The following is a 9,559-nucleotide window of genomic DNA, read 5'->3' as shown; positions in this document are numbered from 1 at the left end:
AAATGCATTATTTATGTTGATTTATTGATTATGTTGTTGCTATTTTTTAACATTTAAATTGAAAAAAAAATAAAAAGTGTAATTCATGGCTTTTTATTTATCTTTGAATATTTTATCATTGAATATTAATTCTTGCAAAAAGTAAAATGTAAATGGCAATTTGTTTGATGTTAGATTCCTTTTAAAAACTAAATTAATTAAGATAAAAAAAATGCATATAATTGACTCAAGAAAATCAGTTTTAATACAGAATTTGATTATTGGGGAGATTCCTTTTAAAAACTAAATTAGTTAAGATAAAAAAATGCATATAATGACTTAAGAAAATCAGTTGTAATTCAGAATTTGATTATTGGGGCCATTTTTACCTACCTGTCATATGGGGCCATTTTTACCGGGGCCATTTTTTCCGGGGCCATTATTTCCGGGGCCATTTTTTCCGGGGCCATTTTTTCCGGGGCCATTCTTACCGTACACCGGTTTTTTGTACTGACAATTCACATTATACTAAAACACATGAGGGCGCTTCAACTTTAAACCACTTATTTTTAGCCGATAGGGCCGAGTGAACAGTCAGTAAGACAGGTTGGTTGCACATGTAATTTTTTGGCTAAACAAAGACATAAATACAAAAAGAATAATGGCTATTGATCTTCCACCGGAGTATGGTTTTATTGTTTTAACAGCATTGATTAGCTGGATTATGGTTACTTACCTTGGTGCGAAAGTGGGCCAAGCTCGAAAGAAGTATGGTGTGAAAGTAAGTAGGCCTAGGCTAGGCCTAGCTAGGCTAGGTATTGGCTAGGGGTGGCTGGCATACTCTAGGATACGTACCTGTGCTAGGCCCTAGACCTAACTAGCTAGGTCCGGCCTCCTAGACCTTAGATATGGGCTAGGCCTAAATTTGTTAGCTATGTTAATGTAATGTGTTAATTTTTAATTTGTATTAACACTTCTCCAGCAGTAACCTACGAGAAGTGGGGTTGCGTGGATGAAACTTTAATAATATAGGCCTCTAGCTAGGCCAACCCTAGGGGAGTTATTAATAGTTAGGGTACTGTATAAAGCCAATCAGTCGGCGCATTTGGATTTCGACCTCTTCGGCGTAAGCATAACTACAGCCTAACTTATACTAGGCCTATATAGGCCCTGGACTAGTTGGGCCTACTAATACAGTACACCATACATTATTAATTACAGTGTCGGGTAGGACCATGCAAGAAATTAAACCGATCCCATACTGTAAAGTTTTTTAATTGCATGAAAGATATCTAAAACAAATCAGTTTTAATTTGTGCGGAAAATCACAAGGGAAATAGGTGCGCAGAATCGTAATTGCTGCTTAATTGCATTGGTTAAGCTTTGGTCAAAGCCTAATTTTTGGAAAATCTGCACAGAAATCGGCCCTTTTTTTCTGAAATGCGCTGACAGATTTATAGGCTAAAATGTTTATGTGCATAATATATTCCCAGTGCAAGCCTCACTACTGTACTGTATACAGTCTGGGGCCTATCATTTACATAATCAAAGACTATAATCCAGGGTATGTTTGTATTGCATGCATTGAGGAAAGTAGTGAAAGTTATAGAAATTCATTTGAGTGTTTCCTAGAGCATTTACAGTCATAGAAAATTATTTACTATGGAAAAAATTTCAGACAATTATAAATGACTTTAATTGCAGTTAATAATAAATATAATTTATTTGTATTTAGTTGTTTATCATCAGGTCATGGTCATGCTGTTGATTTTTTGTTTTGTTTTTGGACATTTAGATTTATTGTTCTGAAAATGTTCTATAATTGTTGTAGTGACCTAAGTTTTATGAACCACTGAATAATTTGTTTACAATCTTTGCTCCACCTCTGCAGTACCCTTTGATGTATGATAGCAAAGAACCGATGTTTAACTGCTACCAAAGAGCTCACCAGAACACGTAAGCAACCTTAATGATGTGTTGATAACAGTGGTGGGGGCAGGGGGAATACCACCCCCACACCTCGGATGCGACAATGAGGTCGTCGGATGGAAAAAATTAATTTGCCTATCCAAAATGTTATTTTGATTGCCAATCCCTAATATTGTGGTCTATAATTACAATTTTGGGCCATACTAAAGTAAGCCAAAAATCTCTCCCCATGAAGACTATAAGGAAATTTTATTCTGGGACCCTGATCAAGGCTCTAGTTCCGACTCCGCTTTAAGACTTGTCGGCCCCTCATCGCAAATTCTGGAGCCACCACTGGTTGATACCATCACAATGATAAGGATATTACAATTTAGATGATTGTGAATATTGTGATGCTAATTGATAAAAATTGGAACTGAGAAAGATGTTTGTTTTAAAGAAAATGATGTTTGATGAGAATGTAAATAAAAAGGAAAGCTGATTATAGACATTATTGTGAAACTGATCAGAAAAGTGCAACCGTTTAGGATATTGGTGAGTGAATGTTGAATAAGAATTTTTAAAATTACATAGAGCATGGTAACTAACAAGGTTGATTATGATTAAAAAGAAAATGCAGATGAAGAGAAGATTGTGGTGAGGAGGTAAGTTTTGATGGGAATTTTTAAATGTTATGGCCATTAAGGATGTTTTTTATTTCTATGATTGATGTTGATGAAGAGATTTGGTTGAGGAGGATGGTGGTATGGAATTGATATTGATGAAGATGAAGGTAGTGTTGATGAAGATGCTTATTATTACTGATTAAATAATGATAAGGATGATGATGAGATTAAAATTTAGAAAATCCTCAGAAATAAAAGTGTTTCTCTTTTTCTAGGCTTGAGCAGATTCCATATTTCCTACTTTTCCTTCTACTTGGTGGCATTCAGCATCCAGTAAGTTGTTTGCTTTTCTTACAACTAATTTTAGAAATAATATTAAATTAAAATAGAGAACAAAAAATTGATAAATGTTTTGTTTGTGTTTATAGGGTGTTTGCATAGTGTGTGGTCTAATTTGGATTGTGAGTCGCTTGTCATATGCTTTTGGCTACTACACCGGAGGTAAGTGATGATTAAACATTTTATTAAAATTAACTGAAATATTAAGTGGTCTGTTGCTTTATTCCTCAAGGTAATTCAATTCAGTTCTATCAGTTAAGATAATCTCTTCATTTGGATGGCTAGAATGCAATCTATAGAAGTCTTGTGAATTATTATTATTTTTTAAAATATTTGAATTTTTAAATTTACATTTTATTTTTATCAATCATTAGGTGACAAACTACCAAACAAAATTTCTAAATTGTTCTCATTATTGCCTGTTAGATATTCTAAATTATTTTCATTATTGCCTGTTAGAGGTAATTCTGTTCCCAGATACAATAGACGATTTGCTGATAGGCTTCGTAACATTGCTTGCAATGTGGTGCGCCACATGAACAGTCCTTTAAGTTTACCATACCTTGTACCAAGCTAATTAATGATTAAAAACTTTGAGCGGCACACTTACCTTAATTGATGGATTTGATGGATTTGATTTTTTTTTCTGTTTGGCCTTAAATATCTTATAATGAAATGCAATTCAGCTCGAGATGCAGATGCATCTAAGTGCTGCCATATTTTATGAATTTTAAATGTTGTTTTTTTGAATAAAGAAATATCGAACAGACAGATGGCCATTTAAAGTACAGTAATGCTCTATAGGCACAGTGCAATTATGAGGCTTAATTGAGTGGAGTTGTTTTTAGTCATGTGAAAAAAAAAAACGGGTGTTTACAGGATTTGAATAAAGCAGGCAACTGATCCACCTGCTCCACTCCATAAACTACTAGCAAATGATAAAACCTCAGAATACACGTTCTGACCTGTTTAGACTGTTTTCTGTTTTTGTGTATTTTGTTTTTGATGGATGCTGTACTTGATAAAGTGAGCATGTTAACAACCAAGCTAACAAAAATTGCAAAATTGACAGAATTTTACCATAACATAAATTATAATATATATAAAAAAAAATTAAAATGTGCAATAAAATACTATATACTGTACATATAATAACCAAGATCCTTATTACCACATAAACAAAATACTGTAGGTAAAGGTAAAGGTAGTCCCGTATTCATTTTTAAACTTATGGGAATCAGCTGTTAGCCCATCTTACTAAGCCTCAGTATTGTGTGGTAGGGTGGTAATTTCCTTTCCATGCAAAATACTGTAGTTATGTAATAATGTTAAATATCTTGCTTTTTTAAACTACTGTATACTATTTATTTTTACTGTTTAATGAATAGTTGAAAGATACTTTAAAATGAAAAGTTAGAATATGAAAACTATATGATGATGGTCTCCAGTTTCCACCAACAATAGGAACTCATAGTGCTTTATCATCTCTATTCGTGTGCATTATTAATATCATGCAGAATGGTTATCCTTTCCTGCTTCTTAGGAAGTGTGAGTATTCTTAGGCGTGCAGTTAGCTTAGTACAGTACTTAACTATTTCATCCTAAAAGAGAAAGGTAAAGTGCCTTGCTCAAGGACAAAAGAGCATTGGAGGGTTTAAGATTTGAACCCCTGACTTCAAAGTAAGAGACCAAACCATACCACTTTGTCAACTAGTCACATTGCTAGTAGGACAAGAGACTATCAAACATGCATTGCCAATGAATCTATCCATTCTCTATGATACATTACCTTCCTTATTTCAGATCCGGAGAAACGTCTGAAGGGAGTATATGGTTACATTGGTTTGTTTGGTTTGATTGCTGCAACTATCTCATTTGCACTACACTTACTCCAGTGGATCTGATCTGAATAGACAGAGTGTGATCTAGAATGATCTAAGTACAGATAAGAAAGGCATTTAACTTGACATACAGTATTTTAAATTAAAACCAAAAAAAAATAGTACTGTACTTCAAAATTAATGTTGATTATAATAATTATGATGATAGTAATGTGCAAAAATGAAGCTTTCAACTACTGCAGCAGAATAGGTGGACTTCGATACTTTTATGCAAATTGTATTGAAATGAAATGTGAAATTATTTAATTTCAAAGCTACCAGCTGTAACATTTATTTCTAGAGAATACATTGCAATAACTTATATGAATATATTTGGTGTTTGATGACCAAAGGTGAATGTTAAACTAATGTAGTAATATTTGAGTATTCTGTTTTCCCCTTGCTAAACCTCTTCACCCACTTGTCGTCACCCTCTTCTCTTACCTCTTTCTCATAAGCCTATTTTCTTCACCATGTTCACCTGCACTTGAATTTCATCACCTTCATAGAAATGTTTTCACTCTTTTTACCCATCTTAGCCGCCTCCTCTTCACCCATCTATTTTCATTTTATCCCTCTTTAGATTTCCCTCTTCATCCCTTTTACCTAGCCATTTTTTTCCTTCCCTCTTTACATTCTCTAAACATAGTTCCTTTATCAATTTTTTATCTTCACCCCTCTTATTCTTGCTTTCACTTTCTCTCTCTTCACTCCACCCTCTTAACCCCTTCACCCTCTCCTCCAACCTTTAAAACATTGTACTACATTCATTCCATTGATACATTAAGAAAACATTCCAGAAGTACAGATTAAGGTAATTGTGCTATTATTAATTATGATAAGAATTTGTGATTTAGTTGAATTTTAAATTATATAAACCCCACTTAGATTTATGTTACTAAAATAATGATCATTAATGTAAAATCATTTGCAGGAGTTGCATTGGCTAATGACTATAGGTGCTGTGTGCATCTGGATTAATACCTCCAAATGCAGTGATTTCATCCATCCATCGTCTGTTTTGCCTTCCCCGTCATTTGATTTGGTTGCTTGGGTCTACTTTGTGGTTTTCCCATGTGCATCTGTCATCCTTCTACCTTACCTATATGACCATCCCTTCTCCATTTCTTTGATATAATTGTCTTAATAATCCTGCATTTCCCCTCAGTGTATTTTCTACCATTATTCTTTCCGTAGCCCTCTCTGTGACCCTTAGTTTTGTTCTCTAGACTTTTACTGGGTGTCCATGTTTCAGCATTATTTGTAAAGACAGGTATGATTAAATAATATTGTCTTTCCAGGGATACAATAAAGGCGTGTTTAATTTAATGCAAGACTAGAATAAGTGTAAATCTTTTATATCTATATACTTGCTTCTAAGAAAAGCTCTCAATTATCTTTCTAAAATGAAAATAGCATTTTCTTCAGCCTTATATTAAATTTCAGGTAAAATTGTTAGTTATATATCTGATGTTTTATATAAATTAACTTTAGTACTACTGTACCATGAGTACAGTATACAGTAATATATCTTGAAAATTCAAACTGAAATGTTTTTTGGTAATTTTCTAATAATTAAATTAGTAACAAAAGTAAATATGTAGAATTAAGCATACTTGAAACAAACCACCAGTATGATATTGAGTATGAAAATAGTAATTTCTATTGTATATTTATTACTATTGTATGAATAGTGCATTGTATTTAATATTGAATGAATGACGTTTTTAGATAATGCATTCCTCTGACGTGATATATACCTATTTTAACTTGTGGGTTGTAAATTTTGTGAATTTTATTATGGTATTAATGTTATAGTGTCGAATTAAAGATTTTGAATCAAGAATATTTGGTGCTATTGTAATTATTGCTGACAATATGCCTCATGTGTGATAGCGCCCTCACTGTGTGCTAGACGAACAAAGTACAGTACAGACTACTAATAACCATTTTTAGCTATAGAAACCAAACTGTATATTATTTGAGTCTTTTAATTAGAATTTCTCAGTGTGATGACTGTTTGCTTGTAATATTTAGTTAAAAGGGCGTATGAACGCATGTTAAGCGAATGTGATGATGACGGCCTAATATCCCACACTTTATTTACAAAGAACGGGAACCGGGTCCTTCGAGACAGAAAAGAAATACCACGAAATTCGTTCCAGGATTTCAAGACATGCATTTGTAGTCGAAATTAAGGGATCCTGGTTTACAGGCCTGTAGCAGGGGTTGGAGAGGGTTTAGGAGTTCAAGAATACCAACCTAACATATAAAACAATTACTGTAATAATGTTTGAATTTCAAACTGTAAATTTTCTCCTCAGCGTTGCGTGTAATTGTTGATTCTTTTGTGTGTGTTCCCTGCATGCACATGACTGTTGTGATGCCGTGACCCGGGCTTTAACTTTATGTATTCATTTGAAAACCAATATTGATTCAATAATAAAGAATGATTTGATGAAGCAAAAGAAATAAAAACAAAATTCGATGATGATTTGAAGTTATTAGTTTTCATCATTTAAAATTTTCCTGTTAATACTGATGCAATAGGTCCAACCTTTAACCTTTTCTATAGGCCAACTAAATGTTTACTTTTTTATTGGGAGAAAATAACTTGTTAATTGATAAAACTTGGAGAAGTTGAAATAAAGACCTATGAAATTGTTGGCCTATCTTTGTATTCGTTATACGTGAATATGTTAAAACTCTTCACTCAGAAATCCGAAATCATGTTCATTATGAATTATATCTTTCAAATGACATTTCATTACCCATCAGTGACTACTTCCGTGAGCCGTTATTAAATAGGCCTCATCATAGAAAAAAAAAGACACGTTTCTAAAAACTGTGCTTACATATCGGATGGCAATATTTAAAAAATAAGAGACACACAACAGATGCTACAAGTATAATAGTAATTCATTTTTGGCTGAATTAGTCAGACGAAAAAACAATTTTGACAGAGTTGCGTTTTAAAAAACAGCAATTATTCCACAAAAGTAGCGTCCTCTTCCTGACTACAACTGTTGTTGTCATCCAGTATTCCGTCTTTAGATTATGAAGATTATCAGGGCATGCGCAAAGGGTGTACTTAGCAGGTGATTAATGTCATCGTTAAATGTTCAACTTATATTCATTAAAACACAAATTACTTTCCGTATAGGCAAGGCCAGTTCATGAAAACAACATAGTATCTAGCACTTTAATAAGAGGAGCTGAAACACTTTAATTTGCATAGTATATTGGCCCCGTATTGGTCTAAAAAGCTACTGTATCATATTTAATATAAGGTTTTAACAATGTTTTATATGTTTAAATGGTGAAACTGTATGTAATTGTTTTTCTGTGGAATTGTTAAATGCAATTAATTGTTTCCACTCTGTATTTCATTTTTAGACAATAAAACCTGAATTGAATTAAACGCACAGCATAATGTAAAATTAATGGTATGCCTATACGTACGTTAATATTGGAAATACTTAGGCCTAATTGCTGTTTTTATTCCCGGAGGGAAAAATGTTTGATGTTAAGCCTATACAACTGATTTTGCTAAGACACAAAAGCCACATTTGACGAAAAACTCCGGAGCGTCTTAAAAATGAGATACAGATACGGGTTTAAAATTTCTGTTAAAAGTATAATACACTTTGCTGATAAGATTTTCATAGGTTGTTAAGCGCTGTCAGAACGAGCGCTGCAAACAACTGGGTCCCTAATTATATAGGCATTGGTGGTAGCATTACTCCGGATCCTGACTTTAAAACATAGTTGGGTGACCGTTCCGAATTTTTAGTGGTTTGGACAAAAAGCAATCAGACTGTGGCTAAGGGGGCATGGTGCGTTGGAAACTGAATGGAATTGTTTATATTGTATTCAAAGACCACGTATAGAGATACGATTGTGTATTGGTGAAACCTCTGGATTATGATAATCCGTCCGATTTTTTTCTTCCATAGTGAACACAATTTCAATACTGAAGGCTCCTGTTCATATTGCTCAAACTTGATTGAATTAAATGGGACCTAGGTCTATTTTTTTTTTATCGCTTTCGTATCGGTTCTTGATATTTGTTTATAGAAGTAATAATTATTGTACTGCGTTTGCCTCATTAGTACCATGGTTCACGGTCAAATACGGTCTGCTGTTTAGTAGGCCCCCATCAAGCATCAAAAGGACTCATCTACCCTCGTTGACTGCCGCCACGACAACAGAGCGTTTCTCCATGGTTTAAATCGATCAGAAATAAGGCCTAGTAATTTAATTATCATATATAACTAGTTTAAACAGCTACTGTCTGTTCGTGCACTAATAGAGTTCTACACTCTGTGTAGTACGCGGCGCCATTACCATCTAGCTATATTGAACTTATATTTTGTAGGAAAGTTTTTTTTTTTTTGATTTAACAAGGTACTCCGGTCAGAAACTAAAATTTGCCTAACGAGTTTCTCACAACTCAAAAAACAATACCCATCGATATACCATTTACAGGCTTATTTATTTTTAACCTCTCTTTGTATATTTTCTTTGAAGAATGTTTATTCGTAGGCGTACTTGGCCTGGTTGATGCGTTCTACCATTCATCATGATTATCGTGAGATACATTGTAGGCATTTACTTTGTTATATCTTCACTTCAGATATAAATAAGAAGGTTAATAAAAGTCGTATCTACTTAACTTTTGATATGAATTATTGTAGAGTAGCAGACATAGGGTTAACAATATACAACTCTATATAGAAAAAAAATCCCTTTAAAAACAGGCCAGTATATAAAAAGAAATCATGAAAATGTTAATGAAATTCAACACTTAGGCCTACTTCCCCCTGA

General features: G+C 33.4%; 1 protein-coding gene across 3 annotated transcripts; it reads left to right on the top strand.

The window, feature by feature from the left end:
* Positions 1 to 509: 509 nt before the first annotated feature.
* LOC117120130 (microsomal glutathione S-transferase 3-like) lies at positions 510 to 6,578 on the top strand. 3 transcript variants are annotated; one of them, XM_033265150.1, is made up of 6 exons: positions 510 to 585; positions 687 to 760; positions 1,871 to 1,935; positions 2,789 to 2,846; positions 2,942 to 3,014; positions 4,656 to 6,578. In XM_033265150.1, exons 2-6 carry the CDS (start codon positions 704 to 706, stop codon positions 4,754 to 4,756), a joined length of 354 nt encoding a protein of 117 aa, XP_033121041.1. In that variant the 5' UTR covers positions 510 to 585; positions 687 to 703; the 3' UTR covers positions 4,757 to 6,578. The 3 variants fall into 3 exon arrangements, with proteins under 3 accessions (XP_033121041.1, XP_033121040.1, XP_033121039.1); XM_033265149.1 differs by having other exon boundaries at positions 543 to 585; positions 663 to 760; XM_033265148.1 differs by having other exon boundaries at positions 553 to 760.
* Positions 6,579 to 9,559: the final 2,981 nt, after the last annotated feature.

This window comes from Anneissia japonica, unplaced genomic scaffold (assembly GCF_011630105.1).
Source record: "Anneissia japonica isolate Jap-2015-1 unplaced genomic scaffold, ASM1163010v1 scaffold401_len1656234_cov178, whole genome shotgun sequence".
In the NCBI taxonomy this organism is placed as follows: Eukaryota; Metazoa; Echinodermata; class Crinoidea; order Comatulida; family Comatulidae; genus Anneissia; species Anneissia japonica.
Note: the sequence above shows the minus strand (reverse complement) of the source record. Positions and strands in the feature narration are given on the sequence as shown.

Coding starts and splice junctions, on each gene's coding strand:
- LOC117120130 (XM_033265148.1), top strand. CDS start 641: ATGGCTATTGATCTTCCACCGGAGTATGGTTTTATTGTTTTAACAGCA. Junction 1,936..2,788: donor CAAAGAGCTCACCAGAACAC/GTAAGCAACCTT, acceptor CTCTTTTTCTAG/GCTTGAGCAGATTCCATATT. Junction 3,015..4,655: donor TTTTGGCTACTACACCGGAG/GTAAGTGATGAT, acceptor TCCTTATTTCAG/ATCCGGAGAAACGTCTGAAG.